This window comes from Ostrea edulis, chromosome 5 (assembly GCF_947568905.1).
Source record: "Ostrea edulis chromosome 5, xbOstEdul1.1, whole genome shotgun sequence".
Lineage (NCBI taxonomy): Eukaryota > Metazoa > Mollusca > Bivalvia > Ostreida > Ostreidae > Ostrea > Ostrea edulis.
Window position 1 is genome coordinate 15,404,654 of NC_079168.1, and position 18,934 is coordinate 15,423,587.

At 34.9% G+C, this 18,934-nt stretch overlaps 1 protein-coding gene across 1 annotated transcript; it reads left to right on the forward strand.

Annotated features, from left to right (window-relative positions):
* The first annotated feature begins 5,817 nt into the window (after positions 1–5,817).
* LOC125649664 (double zinc ribbon and ankyrin repeat-containing protein 1-like) lies at positions 5,818–18,718 on the forward strand. Its single transcript, XM_048877355.2, has 17 exons — positions 5,818–5,970; positions 7,284–7,399; positions 7,747–7,900; positions 8,056–8,182; positions 10,444–10,540; positions 10,855–10,931; positions 12,199–12,299; positions 12,453–12,567; positions 13,282–13,383; positions 14,544–14,757; positions 16,014–16,117; positions 16,204–16,369; positions 16,683–16,756; positions 16,843–16,923; positions 17,316–17,449; positions 17,628–17,702; positions 17,834–18,718. Exons 2-17 carry the CDS (start codon positions 7,291–7,293, stop codon positions 17,994–17,996), a joined length of 1,893 nt encoding a protein of 630 aa, XP_048733312.2. The 5' UTR covers positions 5,818–5,970; positions 7,284–7,290; the 3' UTR covers positions 17,997–18,718.
* Positions 18,719–18,934: the final 216 nt, after the last annotated feature.

Below are 18,934 nucleotides of genomic sequence, written 5' to 3' on the forward strand. Positions count from 1 at the left end.
TAATGACGAAAGATAACAAAACGATATTTAGCGACTTTCATGTCCCTAAATAACGAAAACACGACAAAATGATAATATTAGCTACTTTTCACCTCAAAATAACGAAAAGACAACACATCGTAAAATGGAACAAATCATCCACCATATCTAGCCCCTAATCTTGAACGCAACTCTGGCAGCAGTGGCGGATTTAAGGGGGGCGCAGCTGCCACCCCCCCCCCCTAAAATTTTCAAATTTAAAGTAAATCGTGGTATCTTGTTTAGAAAAATGTACTAAACGATAAAAGAAGCAATGATTTCTTCCACTCCCGGAGAAATAAATGACAAAATCTTTTGATTTCTTGAATTTATTCACTGGGAGAACTTATTTTTTTCCAAAAACCCTTAAAATGTCCGTCATTTTATTAATTTCACCATATCAGAAATGATAGAAAATAGTACAAATGAGATAGGAGACATATTTAAAGCCCTATATAATCTGTAAAATCCAAGAGCTTCCAGGGGCTTCGCCCCCTGGGCCCCCACCCACGGGGGTCCTCAAGGCGGTCCCCAGACCCCCTGCCTCATAAAGTGGCGCCTCCCGTAACTGCAATTACTGGATCCGCCCCTGGACAGCATTAGCAATCTGCAATACTTGGACTTCACACAGTTTGCGAGGTACCACAGGGGCTAAGCCCGTTTTGGGCCCGAACTCTCTGATACCATAAATATTTATGGTATCACAGGGTTCGGGCCCTAAACGGGCTTAGCCCCTGTGCGAGGTACGAGCTACGCGTGGAGCTCTGAGTGCTGCATATAGGGCTAGCCTTGTTCCCGAGGCTAGCACAATCGGAAGGCCTCGCGAACCAGGCAACATTAGGGTAAGTTCCGATCAGCTAAGTATTTGACACTGTATAGAATTTGGCATTAGGGATGTTGCTAAAACGCGGAACAGAATATGGAACGGAGATGTGTATTAATAAGGTCTGCGCAACAGGGGCTAAGCCCGTTTTGGGCCTGAACTCTGTGATAACATAAATATATCTATATTTATCACAGAGTTCGGACCCAAAACAGGCTTAGCCCCTGTGGGTCAGCGTATTGTAAAATCAAAAGGCTTATCATAAGCAAAGGGAAGAAGAGAAAGAGAGATCGGGAAGTCATCCTCTGGTCCCATGCATCGTTTATGTGTACTTCACATGCAAGGGCGGATCCAGAGGGTGGTGGGGGTCGCCATCCCCTTTTGGCGGACGAAAAAGTTTAAAGCAATACAAGCTGTAACTGACGGCATTTTTTTAATTATCCAATTATGCATCACGGACATGTACAATGTAATTGACACGCCCTCATCCACCAAAATGTTGTCTGTTCTCCAACCGATTTTTTTCTAAAGCTATAATCATATTTATCTCCCTCCTTTAAAAAAAACACACCACAAAATCTCAACTTCAGATTTGACTGATAAGAAGATAAGAATACTCAGGAAGGAATTGATATCGGATATTCATATCTCGTATCGCCATGTAAAAATCAAATGAATATCGTTAAAATATCACATTTCGGAAAACGGAAGCGTGGTTCCGCATTTACATTTGATTGTGACGTAGGCCGAGTATAGGTCTACTTTAACTCTTATCGGTATAACTAATATAATCCCCAAGATCTGAAGAAAAATTCAGTAAAATAAAGAAGGGAATATTGTTTGAAAGCATACTTACAACGAGCGAGTCGTATAAACCGCCATTGCGTCATATACACGGACATGTATGGAGCACCAAATTAACATAAACTCAAATAATTGAAGATATCTTCCATTATTTGAAAATATCATCAATTCATTTGATGCGCGCAACAATTTAATTAAAGATCTCTTCAAATAATTAATGATATCTTCAATTTTGAATTATTCCGCGCATTAATTGAATTCATGATAGCATTAATTCTTATTGAATTAATGATTTCTTCAAATGAATTAATGATATCAACAATTGAATTGATGCACGCTACAATTCAATTGAATATAACAATAATTGATATAATGCGCGCATTAAATCAATTGATGAGAGCAATAATTAAATTGATGCGCGCAATAATTCATTTGATGAGAGCAATAATTGATTTAATGCGCGCATTAATTCAATTATTGGTCTCTTCAATTGAATTAATGATAACTTTTGAAGAGAGCAATAATTCTTTTAAAGAGAGCAACTATATAATTAAAAGATATCTTCAATTCAACATATCCACAATTGAATTAATGATCCCTTTAATTGAATTGTTGCTCTCTTTAAAAGAATTGATGCACGCATGAATTCCTTATACAAAATCATTGTAAATAAATTAAAGATATCCTCAATTGATCATGATATCAAAGTATTTATACCGAGCTCTAAATTAATCATTGCGAGCAATATACTTTTCTGCGAAATTGATGCTCTCATCAATTGAATTAAAGAGAACAATAATTGAATTAATGCGCGCATCACTCTATTATTGCTCTCATTAATTCAATTGATGCGCGCATTAATTCAATTGATGAGAGCAATAATTGAATTGAAGCGCGCATTAATTCATTTGATGAGAGCAATAATTGATTTAATGCGCGCATTAATTCAATTAAAGAGAGCAATAATTGAATTGATGATATCTTCAAATAATTGAAGATATCTTCAATTATTTGAGTTTATTTTAATTTGGCGCTCCATAGACATGGGAACGATGATTGCCGAACATAATCGGGTTGCTGAGGCCGAGGTCATGTACAAAGATGGAAACTGACGTGAGTAACTATACACGTTTCGTTTGTTTAAAATATTATATCGTTTCATGAATGGCAAGAAGTACTATAGGTGTAAAAAAAAATAAAAATAATAATAATAATAATAAGTACGCAAATGTGCCATTCAAATGATTAGAATATTTTTAAAAGTTTTTTTTTCCACTTTCCATTTTGGGGTCTTCAACCCTCGCCCCCCTTTTTGAGCAGAAAAAGTAAAAACATGGGTCGCAATCCCCCCTTTCTGAAAATGTGAGATTTATTTCATAATATATCTATAAAATAGTTAAAAAGAAGATAGCAAAGAATTGATGTTTGAATTGAATTAAAAGGTCATTGTTTCATCAATCTGAATACTTACATCCCATTCCTTATAAAAAACTGCCAAAAGTTCTCACTTATTTAGGATTAGAGTGCTGCAGTCACTAGCTCAGTCTTTGTTATTTGAAAAAAAAATATGTTCAACTTGTTGACTTTAGACGACCACGAATTATCGTTGTTTTATACAATAAATAAAGGAAATAGCGATTAATGTCCGAGTTTTTGTTTTGTTTTTGTTTTAAATTAAAAAAAAAAAACATTTCAGCATTTAAACAACAGCAGCTGATCGATTTAAATTGATATAATTAGTTGAATCTTTAATTTGTTTTTTATTCTTTGCATAAAAATCTTGATATATGGATTTTAGCATGTAATATTCTCTATATATCGCGAATTTTCTGAAATATCGTGATACTAGTACTTTGTTCACACACAATGCACATATTTTCAAATTGTTATAAATGTACTGGGAAAGTTCTATCAATTGTTCAGGCATTTGATGTGCACATTTTTTTCTGAAAAGTTTTTGAAATTGGTAGCCGCCATGTATAAATCAAGTGACGGCCGCCAGATAAATTAAAGACCCATCTCATGACCTTATGATCGGTGAAAATGTAGGCGGAGCCTAATCTAAATAGATGTTCGTGCTTGAGGAATAAAAATCTATACGTCTTCAATTCATTAATAATACATATATAAAATATGACATATTTTATTTTATTTCACGTATAATTAGTTTGAGGACGTTAGCATGCAGTGGAAGATTACGAATTTGTTATAAAATCATCTTCAATAATGCTACTACGTCAAAGAGTAGATAAAGTGTCTCCAGATATCCTCACGGTACTGGAGTGTTCTTGCCCAAGGATTTTCTTCGTTTTCCCGGTCGGATACTGATAAGTTCCGGTGGACTGTCTGTCAACATTCTCGTTCCAGTGACAAATGGCTAATCCCGTTCTCATGTTGTAGGAATCATCTCCTAACTGGGTCCTTTTGTCGTGAAACATGTTGAGAACATTATTGAACGACTCAACATAATAAGTGTCCAATGCGTGCACAGAATCTTCTGGAAACTTGTACACCGCCAGTTAATTCATATGGATATACATGTATGATATATATTCAGATAATAAGTGGCGGCCGCCAGTTAATCCCAGTTAAATTAACTGGCAGCCGCCACATAAATTAAGTGGCGGCCGCCAATAAAATGAATATTAATTCTATGCCCTGGCACCTATCCGCTTCCGTAGTAATATTATACATTGTATATATACATACAAATAATGAATTAAATATTTTGAATGATATTGATTTTCTGAATTTTGAAACCATGTATTAACTATAGCGGGTCGAATAATTAGGATATGCAAGAAATTTGAAAAATTCTCGGCATACTTTCACTATTAAATTAACATGATGAAATGCTTACATGTAATATGGTTTACAATTTTTAAGAATGCAAGTGTTAAAATGTTAAAACAGTCTAGTTAACAACAACACCCCCCCCCCCCCCCCACACACACACACACACACACACTTACACTCGCCGAAAGTCGTGTATCATTGGTTTTAACAATTTTACATTACTGGTTAAGGATAAAAATGAATTTTCCAATTTATTTTTCATAATTTGATAATTTTCATAAATTTATCAAAATATTTTGCTGCTCTGTTTATAGAGTATGAGAATAATAAAACAGGAGGGGGGGTATATCGCATAACAACTAGCTTTTTAAAAAAGTTTGAACAACTCAAATCTAAGTGATCCAAAAAACACACGTAACTAGAGTTTACATCATAAGAGGAGCTCTAGTATACAGGTATAGGTACCAGGGGCGGGTCCAGGAATTGCGGGGGGGGGGGGGGGGTGGGGGGGGCGCAACTTTATGAGGCAGAGGGTCGGGGGTCGCCTAAAGGCGCAGGGGGCAAAGTTCCTGGATTTAACGGATTTTATAGGGCTTGAAATATGTTTCCTATGTAGTCACTTTTACTACTTTCTGTCATTTTTGATAAGGTGAAATTAATGAAATGCCGCAAATTTTAAAGGGTTTTGGAAAAATATGTAAGTTCACAAATAAAAGTAATTCAATAAATCAAAAGATTTTGTCATTTATTTCTCCGAGAGTGGAGGAAATTATTGCTTCTTTTATCGTTCACATTTTTCTAAACAATAGTCCACGATTTACCTTGTAAATTTTAGGGGGGGGGGGGGGGCTAAATTCGCCACTGTGTACATAGCTCCGGTCGCCAAGACTCAAGGTTGACAACTGCAATATTTATTCTTTTGGTTCTCGCACTTACAAGGTATTTCATTCTGTCTGAGAATTCAAAACTTTTTATCTATATTATAAATCAGCTAAAATGAATTTTGTAAAAAAAAAAAATCGAAATTCACCGGTCCCGATTCCAATATTGTACAAACTACTTTGCTAGGTAAGGCAATAAACTTCGACCTTGTCCGTCCGATAGTGTATCAATTTCTTTGAAAAGCTGGCATAGTTGTATTTTCCTCGAGAGTCGAAGAACAGCTAGGCTTCGGGGCCACCAACTTATCAAATATTTCATATTTATAACAGCTCTAGCAATAAGACTTATAATGAGGTATTTGCATGTTTCAAGATTTTAAAAAAAATCAGCTTTAAAAACACAGATTTTTTTTTATTGACAGCAACTAAATGTCTATATATCGGAATTCAAATTCCGAGTTCAGTTTGATTTTTAGTTTTTCTACCCAGCCAATCACATCTCGTTTAACATAGTATCCAAGGCGGGTGTTGCTATTGACAAAATATGGCAGGTGTCTGGACAAGTCGAAGTCATCGTTAAAGTTGTTTTTATTTCTTTCAAATGCTCTCAGCTTAAATTGTAATCTCAGACATATGAGCACATTGAAGGTAATGATAACGCTGCAGTATTTTATTCTGCATATGCTGTAGAATAATGGAAAGATTTACAATGGAATGTCTTATTAAGACTGTGAAGTCGATGAACTGCTATTTGCTACAGATGAAAAATATGTAAAACGTATTTTGTAGAAGTAGGGGTTTCATAATTATATTGACGTATGTGAGAAAATGTAGTATGATGAATTGAAGCTGAAGCAACATTTCTATCCGTTAATATCGATTTTATCGGTTCTTTAATCACATATACAGCCTCATGAAAACATTTTAACAAACAGGCGAGCTGTTTTGAGTCACGTGACTCGTTCGCTCAAATGACAGTGAAAATTCGGTTGACTACAATTGTGTGCTTATGTTATCGAATTTCTGAGTGATATTTTCTTTTAATTGATATTAGTAAGTACAAGAAGCATCGTTTTATTGGTTAATTATGCGTTTAACATTAAATTCGGCTCGCAAGTATTTGAAATCAGTCCAAAAATGCCGCCTCCAGTTGGAGGCGGCGAATTTCCAGTTTACGTAATGGCGCCGGTTCTGACGTTTTCCTGGCACGGTGAATATCAAAATCATATAAAAGGCCAGGAAAACGTCAGATATTTTGGACTATGGACTGTCATGCCAGAAGTCACGGGTTCAGTTTTCAGCAAAGGCATAAACCAGCCCATGTTACATGTTGGGACCTGGGTAGTGATTGCCCCCAGAAATTTGTCTCTCATGCACTGGCATCTGGGAGAGTTTGGACACTTCTCTCTCTGTAGTGGGACAGTGTGGTACTGTAAAATACATGGCCTTCCTACTAGCTTTGGCTAGTGGGTTAACCCTTTAACTCAATCAGTAGTGCAGTGTACTGTCATGCCAGAGGTCCCGGGTTCGATTCTCAGCAGAGGCATAAACCAGTCTCTGTTACATAGATATTTGAATAAAAGCAAATATGCAAATGATTTTCATATACAGTCTTTTGTTCTATAGAGGACCATTGTCAGTTTAGAATCACTAATCATAGTTGAAAAATCTACAGTTTTTGTAAGTGATTTACTCTGAAATAAAAGTTGCTGTAATAGTTTTTTTTTTTTACAATAACTTCTGCTCTTTGTTCTAGATATTACTGAAACAAAATGTCTTCATTTATTATAATGCTAGTATTGTTAAAAATGTGATTAAGAACTACATCAAGGTCAAGGACTGTACACAATATGAGAAGCTGCACATTATGACATCTCCATTGACCCTTAGCTATCTATGTATGTATTTGTTTCCCCATTTATTTCTCTGGATTGTATTTACCAACTCTTATGCTCTCTCAGTGACAGAATGACAGCTGGGTCCGTACCTGTTCCTACCATTATTCCCATCAGGACCCCATTACCTGGGAGATCCAAGCTTTCTGTAGATTCCAATACAAAAATTGAACTATCTATAGGTAGGTTCATGATTATACAGAGAGAAAAATAAAGAACAGACTTATGTTTAAAGGGAAAAAAACCAGAAATGTTTTTGTATTTTATGACAACACAAAATAAGGACTTCTGCTCCACAGAAAACTTTCTCAAGATTTTATTTCAATTCATAGCTAGTGTACATGCATCCTTTGTCATTTTTAAAACTCCTTGTTTCATCAAGAAGTTGAATTAAGATACTTCAAATGAAATTCATATCATAATGACATACATCCTTAACTATCAGCGTTTCCTTCGACTCATAATTTTAGATTCTGTGCAGACAAGGGACAGTAGTTAAATCATAAATGTGTGGTTTTTATTATTGCAGATGGTAAGCTAGATGCTACCATTTATTACACAATAAATGGAACAAAACCAGACCCATTTCCAAAAGTTGGAGTAGAGAAATGTACAATGCAATATATGGGTCCTTTTACTCTGCCCTCTGGAAAACAGACTGTCAAGGCTATAGGAGTATCCAAGTAAGTCAGTAGTTTTGAATTACCCACTTGTTTTTAAAAAAAGCAGATGTATATCTTTAAGAACCGCAATGGAAATGGTTAAATTGGTTTAAATCAATTTTGAAAAATGTGCTTTTAAAAGGGGCAATGACTGAAGCATATGTTTGTTATTGCAGAGATGGTATGAGGGAGAGTAATGTAGTTACCAAGGTGTTTGAGGTGGAATTTGCCCCGGTACCTCGGTCTCACCCAGTGGATGACGATCTGGGATTTCAGGATGAGATCAACAAAGAGCAGACCAGGGTTAGTGATTGATGTATCAATTATTGTGTCGCCTGCGTTACGCAGTGGCGACATATAGGGATCACTATCCGTCGTCCTGCGTCGTCATCTGGTGTCGTCGTCTGGCGGCGGCGTCTGGCGTCGTCATCATCACAAAAAATTTCTGTCACAGTTTTCTCAAGAACCACATGGAGCAACTCCCTGATATTTGGCACAGAGCATCACTGTGGCCAACTGTATTGTGTAAGACATTTTCGAATCTGTCGCTTATCAACTTCCTGTTTGCCGGGACTTTGAATTTTTTACAGCAAAAAAAATTCTGTCACAGTTTTCTCAAGAACCACATGGGGCAACTTCCTGATATTTGGCACAGAGCATCACTGTGGCCAACTGTATTGTGTAAGACATTTTCGAATCTGTCGCTTATCAACTTCCTGTTTGCCGGGACTTAGAATTTTTTACATAAAAAAAAATTCTGTCACAGTTTTCTCAAGAACCACATGGGGCAACTCCCTGATATTTGGCACAGAGCATCACTGTGGCCAACTGTATTGTGTAAGACATTTTCGAATCTGTCGCTTATCAACTTCCTGTTTAGTGACAAAAACCATTTCAATAATTTACTTTTTCAACATTATACGTGATATATTACATATAGAATGAACTAGCAGGCGACACATGTCTTCCGGGGAAGACTTAATACTGCGTTTGTTACAGGGATTCAAATTAAAATCTTGTCTGTAATCAGTATTTCATATATAATTTTAGATATGTGCAGTGCAGAAGTGTGAACTCTGTCAGTATTACCGGTAGTACAGTACTTCTAAATGATTGTTATTTATTTTCATTGTTATAATTAATTGCCTGTTAACATGTACATGCCCCCCGAGGGCCCTTGATTGGTGAATAATATATATATATATATATAGTACTATGTTAGTCATAGAAATGACCTTTTCAAGACTTTTTCTTGATTTACAACATGAATTTTTAATGTAGAAGTATGAGAACTTATTGGTTACTAAGGTAAATTTTAAAATTATGGGTATTTGGTTTCTTAATTGATAATAGGTTTGTATCATGAGAATGAAAGTAGTAAACCAATTGATTATCATTTACATTGGTTTAACTACTAGTATATAGAATAAAAGCTTTACCAAATCACAACATATTATTCTCTACAGTCTGGATGTTATGCAGTTTTCATGAACAGATCCTTTGATTAAGGAATAAATGCTGAGGTTGTTTGTATTATGGGGGCATAAAGCACATGATATGTAAAATCAGTGAAGATGTGGAAATTACCCATACTTCCATTGTTTGCTAAACATTCATTCCTTATATTGATGGGGTTTTTATACCCCCCGCAACAAGTTGTGGGGGGGGTATACTGGAATCGGGTTGTCCGTCCGTCCGTCTGTAGACGCAATGGTTTCCGGACTCTAAAGCATTATCCTTTCCACCTACCGTCACCATATCATATATATGGACTACCCATGGGATGAAGATGTTCCCTATCGATTTTGGGGTCAAAAGGTCAAAGGTCATGCGCACTGGACATCAAAGTAGTAATATGGTTTCCGGGCTCTAAAGCGTTATCCTTTCCACCTACAGTCACCATATCATACATATGGACTACCCATGGGATGAAGATGTTCCCTATTGATTTTGGGGTCAAAAGGTCAAAGGTCAAGCGCACTGGACATCGAAGTAGTAATATGGTTTCCGGGCTCTAAAGCGTTATCCTTTCCACCTACAGTCACCATATCATACATATGGACTACCCATGGGATGAAGATGTTCCCTATCAATTTTGGGGTCAAAAGTCAAAGGTCATGCGCACTGGACATCGAAGTAGCAATATGGTTTCCATTTAAATTCTTTAATGGCTTTTTTCATCGCATGGAGATGCTGTGTTCCTAGATACCTTTTGGATCATAATACTGAAGTTTTACCTATTACCTACACCCTTTGGGAGATTGGGGTAAGCGGGGGGTATTCTTAGTGAGCATTGCTCACAGTACCTCTTGTTTTTTATTGAACCCCCCCCCCTTTTTTTTTTTTTTTTAATTTATTTTTTTTTTTTCTTTTTTTTTTTTTTTTTATACAAATGTATAGATTTCTAAGTTGAAAAATCAGTGCATTTTATATATATATATATATATATATATATTATATATATATAAAACCTCTAAACAGCACAGGTTTATTACTTACAAAATATTGGGAAATGTAAATAATTTTGAATTTAAAATTTTTTACCTTTACTCATTTTCTTACAGTTGAACACAAAGAGAGCAGCAAAAAATTTAATGTTGTCAGAAGGCACAGCATGGACAGATGTATCAACCATGAAAGCTACTACTCAAAAATTAGCAGGTTAGAATATCACAAAATCAGAAAGAATGAGAAATTTCGTAATGAATGAGAAATATCAGAAAAGCTGTAAAACTGTTTCTTTGATGCTCTTTATGTATTTAAGATTTAACATCCACTGTTTTTCACAATGTTGATCCAGTGATATTATGGACATGACTTTGTCCATTATAAAAGTGATGCCAGTTCTAAGAAGTGAATTTAAAAAAAGATATTGAAGTATGGATATTATGCAAAATAGAAAATATATGTATGTGTACCTTGTAAACAAGCTGAAATACTGTAGCTTAGGTTATTATGCAAGTGTTTCGTTTCAGATATGACAGTGTCTGGAACTTCACACAGAAGACCATATGCTGATGCTAGATTCTCCAGTGCAAGAAGAAGCAGAGAGGTGTGTAAAACAATGTCAGATACTCGGAAAAGACTTCATGCAATTCCAAACCAGAGTTCTTGAAAAGTGTTGGATTTGCCAATAAAAATCTTTAATATCAGACAATAAACAATGCTATATTGGTAAAAAGAAACCAGTAGCATTTAAATCCATGTTTTTCATACATAAGAATTATCACTGAATTTAGGCAGTTTCCTTTTGCAAAAATTTCCAAAATGGTGTCAAAATTTCCCAAGAAAATTCAGCGATTTGTATTTTAACATTATGAATGAATTTTGTAAAAAATATTTTAAATATGACCAAGCTACATGTAGCTACTGTTGTGTCATTTTTATGAGAAAGAGTATTAGACAGTAACAGAATGTTTTTATCATTAAATCAAGCACTTTTAGAACTCTGCATAGTGTGAATTTTCATGATATACATGTTATACCACATAATTTAAAGTTTGCAAAAAAAGCTATAACCGATTGCTACATGTATATGATTTTTAAATGCTCGCCCATAGACAGGACATATTATTGTACAGCAATGTCTATTTGGGGTTTTCTGTTTCTATTTTCATTTCTCTGTCACATATCAAGCTGAAACTTGCGTGCAGCTTCTTAATTAGTGGGTCACTCTAAATCATGTTGTAATTTTGATCTCCCTTGCAGGAGTTTTGCCCCTTTATATAGAGTACACGATTTGTTCGTCTAAATCCTCCCACAGTTTTTAAGTGAGGACCACATTATTTTACATGGTAATTGTATGGATGTTGAAGATGTGCATGTGGCAAGGAGTTTGATTTTTCTTCAATTTTTGAGAGAATTACAGGTTGTTGAACTTTGTCAGTTTTGAGGAAATATTATGATGTGAATACATAGTTTGTCTGTCTCGTTCGGACAGTTTTCAAGCTTAGGCCTTTGTAAACAACTGAGGATGTGTGTTTGGCAAGAATTTTGATTCCCAACAATTTCCTAATTTTCTTTGATGTTTGAAAAATATACAGGTTGATAAACTTTAGTCAATTTGGGGGAAATATTTTACACAAAGAGTTTGTCTATTTACCTCCTGTCAGTTATTAAGCTAGGACCTTTTATTCATACAATGCAAAAGAAAGTATGTCATTGCTTGATGATGGCTGATACTACCTAAAGTAGAGTTCTACAACTCATGGCTTAAGATAACCACCCTACATAAGCATGTGATGGAAGTATTATGTAGTGGTGGGAGTATTATGTACCATTGCCAGTACTCTTGTTTTAAACTATGATTGTAATGTTAGGCAACGATGCATAATGAGTCGCCTCAAAGACCATATTCAGCCAAACGACTCCCAGAGAGCACTGCTGCCATGAGACTAGAACAGGAGCTAGATCAAATGAGGTACAACATGCATCAGATTTTAAGGGAGATAACTCTTATTTAAATTGAAACAATCTAGAAATCGATGTAGTCCACTAGTGCTTTAAATGAAGTCACAGATGTATATTCAATATGATGATGTATTTAATCCTCATTAGCACACACTTTGTTTAGAACCTCTTATTACACTGGTGATCTGGATTTATATGGAAAGTACACAAATGGTATGGATGCCACCTCACCATCCTCCCCCCCGAAAGTTTCCATCCCAACTAGTGACATCAGAAAGGTAAATACTGTAAACATACTCTAATATTTTAGTGGTAAGCATATTTTAGTGTTGCTTCTTGTCCACTAATTCAATTTTACGTTAACATTTATACTTATAAATGAATAAATTTTGCCAAATAAACTTCAAAATACTTGCTCCAGAGTTCCTATTTGCACTTTTAATATTGTTTCATTTATGAGGTGAAGTCTGTAAGCTATAATTATTATTTACTTGATTATTAATTATCATGAAATTAATTAAAGTCCTGCTTTCATTTTCAATAAACTACTCTGAAATACATGTAGCAAAAAAAGAGAGTGAAGTGGTGGACTCGCTTTGGTGGATCTAAGCTAGTGTGATTTATTTTAATGACAGCTTAAAGTAATACGATATGAAGTTAATCTGTAAATAGTGGTTATGTTTATTGAAGTTTTGATAATCGTTGAATAAATGAAATATGCCCGTTCATTTCTTCTTTTCGTGATTTTAGTTTTTAATCAGACTTTTACATCTCTTTGCTTTTAATCAAAAGTTAGACTTTGCCTCCATTGATCAGCCATATTTACTTTCGTTCAGTATAGAGCAATTCATATTAGAATTGTTCTTCATTTACACTGTAAATATGTGAGGTAGTTTATACCAGTGGCGTAGCTGCCATACTTGGACATACACATCATTTTCCATCAATTTTTCTCTTAATCAGAAATATTCTTTGATGCTTCTGTATTACAGATGGGAATGTGTCAGTACTGCCGCTCAGTGGTGCCCTTCTCTGTCCCCACCTGTGTGGTGTGCGAGGGTCCCATACCAGGACAACACAAACCACCACCTCAGGTAGGTCAACTACAACATAGCACAAGCTTTCACATCTCATGTGATCTAATGTTGTTCTGTAAAACCACAGGTATCTGAATTTTAATTAGTAAATAGATATAAATAGAAAAAAGAAGAAAAAGCTATATATATATATATATGTAAATATAAACTTAATGCATATACATGTATAAGAAAAACAGAAAGGGTTATACATGTACATGTACCAAAACTATGAATTTTGCAACCTCAGGGTTCTGACTCTAAAGTGGGTCAATAATAGTCATATACTATATACCATTAAAGACATGCACAATGTTTCTCAATAATATATAATTTCTTGTGACATTTCACATATAATCCCCTTGCATTCTATCTCGTTTCTGCAAAACATCTTGGGGTATATTATTACGTCTGTTTTAGAGTTGGCATATTTTGATAGTTCCTGGTTGTTGCAAGTAAAAATGTAAAGTCAGCTCTGATGTATTACAGCAAGTTGTATAAATGGACATTACTGTAGCAAAGAAGGAGGGGAAAATTATTAGAACAAATGGGTACTGAACCTAGGACCCTTGCATTACTAGCTTATATAGCTAGGTGGTATAACCACTGAGCTACCATGACCGATATACAAAGTATGTTAATGATAATTTTACTACAATATAAAATTCAAACCTATTTCAGAATCATACAAGAATGCTTCACATCAAGGAGATGAAAAAATAATTTTAGAGAAAATGTCAGAAACATCGCGCATGTATTTAAAAGAACATAAAATATGTAAAGTCTTGCATCAGTATGGACACTTTCAGGGCATTTGTATTCTACGAACACATCTTGTTTTATACTGCTGCTGAATATTAGAATTTAGCTTTATTGATACATATATGCAGAACAGGAAAATTATTATAGATTTCATAGTCTTTGTGGCTAGCCATACTTTTTACTAATATACTCATGTGATCAATAAAGCCTGTGGGCCTTTGTTATCAAGAGAGGAAGAACCCGGATGTTGGGGTGAAAAGGTCAAGGTCACTATGGGAATTCATAAAAAAAAACTTGTAGACACTCATTGTGAGGGGATATGCCTCGCCTTGCAGAGCTCTTGTTTGATGATAGTTTAATACACTGTTTAGTTTTGTGCTAGTTCTTGTAAAAACATAGAGGTTTGTTGAATTCAGTCCCAGTGGTTACCAGTCAGTTATCCCATTGTTCCTCCATCTACCACTGCACCAAGACGCCCCACCGCCAATGCCTCCACCCAAACAGTAGGCCTGTTCTACCCTTCAGATAAAGGGCTATCAAAGAAACTGGAACAGGAAGAGGAGAAGAAATCATTTGAGAAACAGCTCAGAGACAGGCGCCCACTATTGACAGCCATCAGTCCAGGAAAAGGTAGACTTTCTCACTTTGCTACCCTCAAATGTTGTTGAACATTATTTATCGTTGCTTTTCTATGTCAGCAACTTTGATCATCAATTCATCTTTCACATTTATATTTTGTGAGTGCGAAGCACAAGGGAAAATATGGAGAATGCAATGGATCACAAGTAAAATAACAGAAATTTGGATTTTCTGTTTATTACATTATCTAGTATCCCCAGGCCTATGCTGCCTCTTGAAATTTACACAGTATTATTCATTGTTGGAACCCACACGTTTTCTCTCTGTTACATTGCATGCAGTATTATTCATCGTCTGAACCCACACGTTTTCTCTCCGTTACATTGCATGCAGTATTATTCATCGTTTGAACCCACACGTTTTCTCTCTGTTACACTACATTGAGTGTAACAAAGAGAAGACCTGTGGGTTCAGACGATGAGTATTATTATGAGGTATAAATCATTATGCTTCAACTTATAATGTCTGTGGGCTTGATTAATGAGACGGATCTGTAAAGCGGTCAATAACAAATCAAATAAGGTATGTCCATTTTTTGTCAAAAACAATTATCATCCAGTCATGTCCACTTGTAATAACATGATTATTTAAACTGCAAACAACAGACAACTGCATACGCATCACAAACTCTACTTATTTAGAAAAAGAATGATACTCTGAAACTGTGATAAATACATTAAAAAAATATGGTTTCTTACAACTCTTTAACTCTGTTGTAGACATATCCCATATTGTGGTTTACATGTATATATAGATAAGATAACTTTATTCCAATTTTGGGCCCAGAGGGTATAACAGCAAATACAGTCTGAGGATATGCAAAAAAGTTGTTTTGGTGTTATTTAAAACTGAAAAATAACATTTACGCACTGCAATTGATAATTTAAATGAAATAATTTCATTTCTGAAAATACACGAGGGTATGAACTGCAATGCTTTCATGCTGGCGTACTATATGAAGGGCATTAGCACTTCATGAAAAATAGGTCGACTTGCAGTTCATACCCTCATGTGTTTTCAAATTTATGGCTATCGGAATTTCCAGATGTTAAAATAGACTTATATATATTTCTCAAAATTCATACGCACATTGTTCATAACTGCAACACATTCACAAGGAAATGTCTATCATTACAATTTTTAAGGATATCAAATCAAAAACATTGGAAATGTAAATATATTTTTATATTTCACATCTGAAAAATTAAATGTAATGAATTGTTTTATTCAAAACTTCTATTTTATAGGTTACTGGAGAAAACAAGTGGATCATATCTGTTCACATCTAAAGGCTCATGCACAAAATGAGGCAGAATTCAGAGCCCTTATTGGAGATCCAAAAATGGGAAAGGTAAAGTGCATGTTGTTTAGATGTACAATGATTTTTGTTCTAAGTTGCACTGTATTCATTGAAAATACAAATTTCTTGGCATTTAGCTGTTGACCAGCACCATACAGGAAGATGGCTATGAGTTAAGTGTCACGCTTACATTTGCCCTACGCAACAACAAAGATCCCTTAGCCGGTCGTAAGATTGCAATGAGCGGGGAATACCTTAGTCAACACACAGAACAGGACAGCTGGCAAAACAGTGACTCTGAGGGTTAGTGTTCAAGTTTGACAGGGCAATGACTAGTGTTCTTATGATTGATCTTGTAGCATTTCATCTTTGAAATATGTTTTCACATTATCCCTCAATTTTAGTCTTAGTAAATACAAAAGTTATGTGATCAATTTATTGAACTACAGTTGGGTTTTGACTTGCTAATCAAGGGACTGTGTATTATATGTATACAAGTACACTACATAGGAAGGAAATACAAATAGCATTTGATTCATAAAAGTGTTGCAACAATAGAATAGAACAGTGAAATGCAGTTTTTCAAAATTAATTTGACATTTTGTTAAATTTGTAGGAAGTGTTGAATTTGTATCCAAGAAAACAACAAAGAAGACAAAACCTAAGAAAAAAGTGGGACCCAAGATTGCTGTAAGTTCAGTGAAATTGTGTCATTTTTAATAAGTGTCTAAATGTCATCTTTTCAGAATCTGTATATCTGGTATGTTTTTCTTTAGGCAATTGATCAAAAGTTACTCAGAGAGTTGGGTCCACATGGCGAAGGGGATCCTTCAGAAGTGCAGCAACTCATAGATGAGGTCAGCAAATCAGAGACTATAGTTATTGTTTACTTTCTGAATGTTAAATGTTTGGTTTGTAAAACATCTTGTGTTGGTTAGTGCGATTGTCATATTAACATTGAAGATTTTGCACATTTTTTGAAAGAAAAACATGCATGTTTAGTGCAAGAAATTTGGGATAAATGTGTACAGTATGTTGGGAATTATTAGCTTTATGACTGTTGATATTAAAGATTGAAAGTTTGACAAAAAGATAGCACACACACAGAGTAGAAAACACACACACAGTGAAAAAACACTGTATGAATGTTTAACAGGTTCTGCCCCGGAGAGTGATTATATGATGTTGTAGTGATCAAAATATTTTAGAAAGAAAAAGAATACACTAAATGTTTTTTGAAATTTAACAGGGATCGAATGCAGAGTGCACCAACAAGGACGGCCTGTCTTGTTTGTATGTGGCCATCAAAAATAAGAGAGCAGCATGTATTCCAGTGCTGGTGGACGCAGGAGTTAATATCAACATGAAGGGTCCATCCTCTATGTTAGTACATGTACTTCTAGTTATCTGAATTCGGGAGTGCTGAATTAATCAACTGCATTTCATTCAATATTGATGATGACGATGTAATTTAGTGACCTAAAATTAAGATTTTCTGAAAAACTGGAATGATGAATCACGTACCTCAATGTACTGAAAATGTAAATAATTATTTTTGCAGGAAAGGGAATACACCACTACATGAGGCTGTTGGTCTGGGACCCTCAGGGTCAGAGGTCATCTCAGTTCTTCTGGAGTAAGTGTTAAATTTGATCAGATTTGGAATCTCTCAGAACAATACTAGTTAATCTAAAACAATTCACTCGGTGAAGTATAAATTTAATGTTTAATACCTTATGTTCTCACTAATATTACTGTTTTTATCAGAAATGGTGCAGACCAAAGAAAGAAAAATGATCGTGGAGAGACGCCATATGATTTAGCTGTAAAAGGTGGATATGACAGCATAGTGACAAAGTTTGCATCAGCCATGGGTAATTCACAACTAAAGAAAATGGTCAAACCCAAGACAACAATACCAGCCTCATAATGAAAACTATTACATTGTATAACATTGCATAGCTGATTATCTTATACCGTTGTCTGTAGTTTTGATATTGACTGAGATAAACTGATATCCAAATCTAACTTATGAGATTGATTGGTTAGAATTGGATTAGAAAGAAGGAAAAGTCCAATCTTCATTTATGGAATTTCATGGACCCTTTGAGTAGAACTAGTTGTTCTAGCTGAAAATGCATGCCTGTTTGAAAGAAAGATTTGTGACTTGTTATTTAGCAAGTGTAAATTGATAGATACTTCTAAGTGCATGTCTCTTACTTCATAATTATTCCATTTTCCCCATTAACCAGATCAAACTTGTACATGTAGTTAACTCCCTTTAATACCATAACATTTACTCTCATTCTACACAAAAGATTTGCTTATTTAGAGAATTTTCTATGACTGAGATGTTTCTGTGATATTTTAGTGCAAATTTGTAAATAATTTTGTTGTTTGTTTATGGGGTATGGTTATTTACCCCCGGCTTGCTAGCCCATCAGACTGTATTTTTCTAGTTACATAGGAGATCAAATTGTTTTACCTTTGTCCATCCATTCAATATACAATACAAATTTATTAGCACATTATAAAGTATTTTGATCAATTGTATTATATCTTTATGACTGTAAATTTGAAATAATTCATGTACAGTAGAATTCTTCTTATTTTAGAATGGCAACGAGGGTTTTAATAAAGAGGTTAATTATATTTTTATTTCTTTTGTTGTACATGTACACATGTACCGTGTCATTGTCTCACTAGAGGGCACAAAAGCAATCTTCACTTTGTCATTGTCTCACTAGAGGGCACATACGCAATCTTCACTTACAATTCTGTCAATGCCTTTGTACAACAATTTCACTGTATTTAAGTTTTTCTTTTATCTACAATTTTAGTTCCATGTTGTTTACCTTACAACTGTTA

Bases quoted from the DNA above. Each gene is read 5' to 3' on its own strand.
- LOC125649664 (XM_048877355.2), top strand. From the start codon at position 7,291: ATGACAGCTGGGTCCGTACCTGTTCCTACCATTATTCCCATCAGGACC. The intron at 10,541-10,854 runs GTTAGAATATCA...GTTTCGTTTCAG, and splicing joins TACTACTCAAAAATTAGCAG to ATATGACAGTGTCTGGAACT. The intron at 12,300-12,452 runs GTACAACATGCA...CACTTTGTTTAG, and splicing joins CAGGAGCTAGATCAAATGAG to AACCTCTTATTACACTGGTG.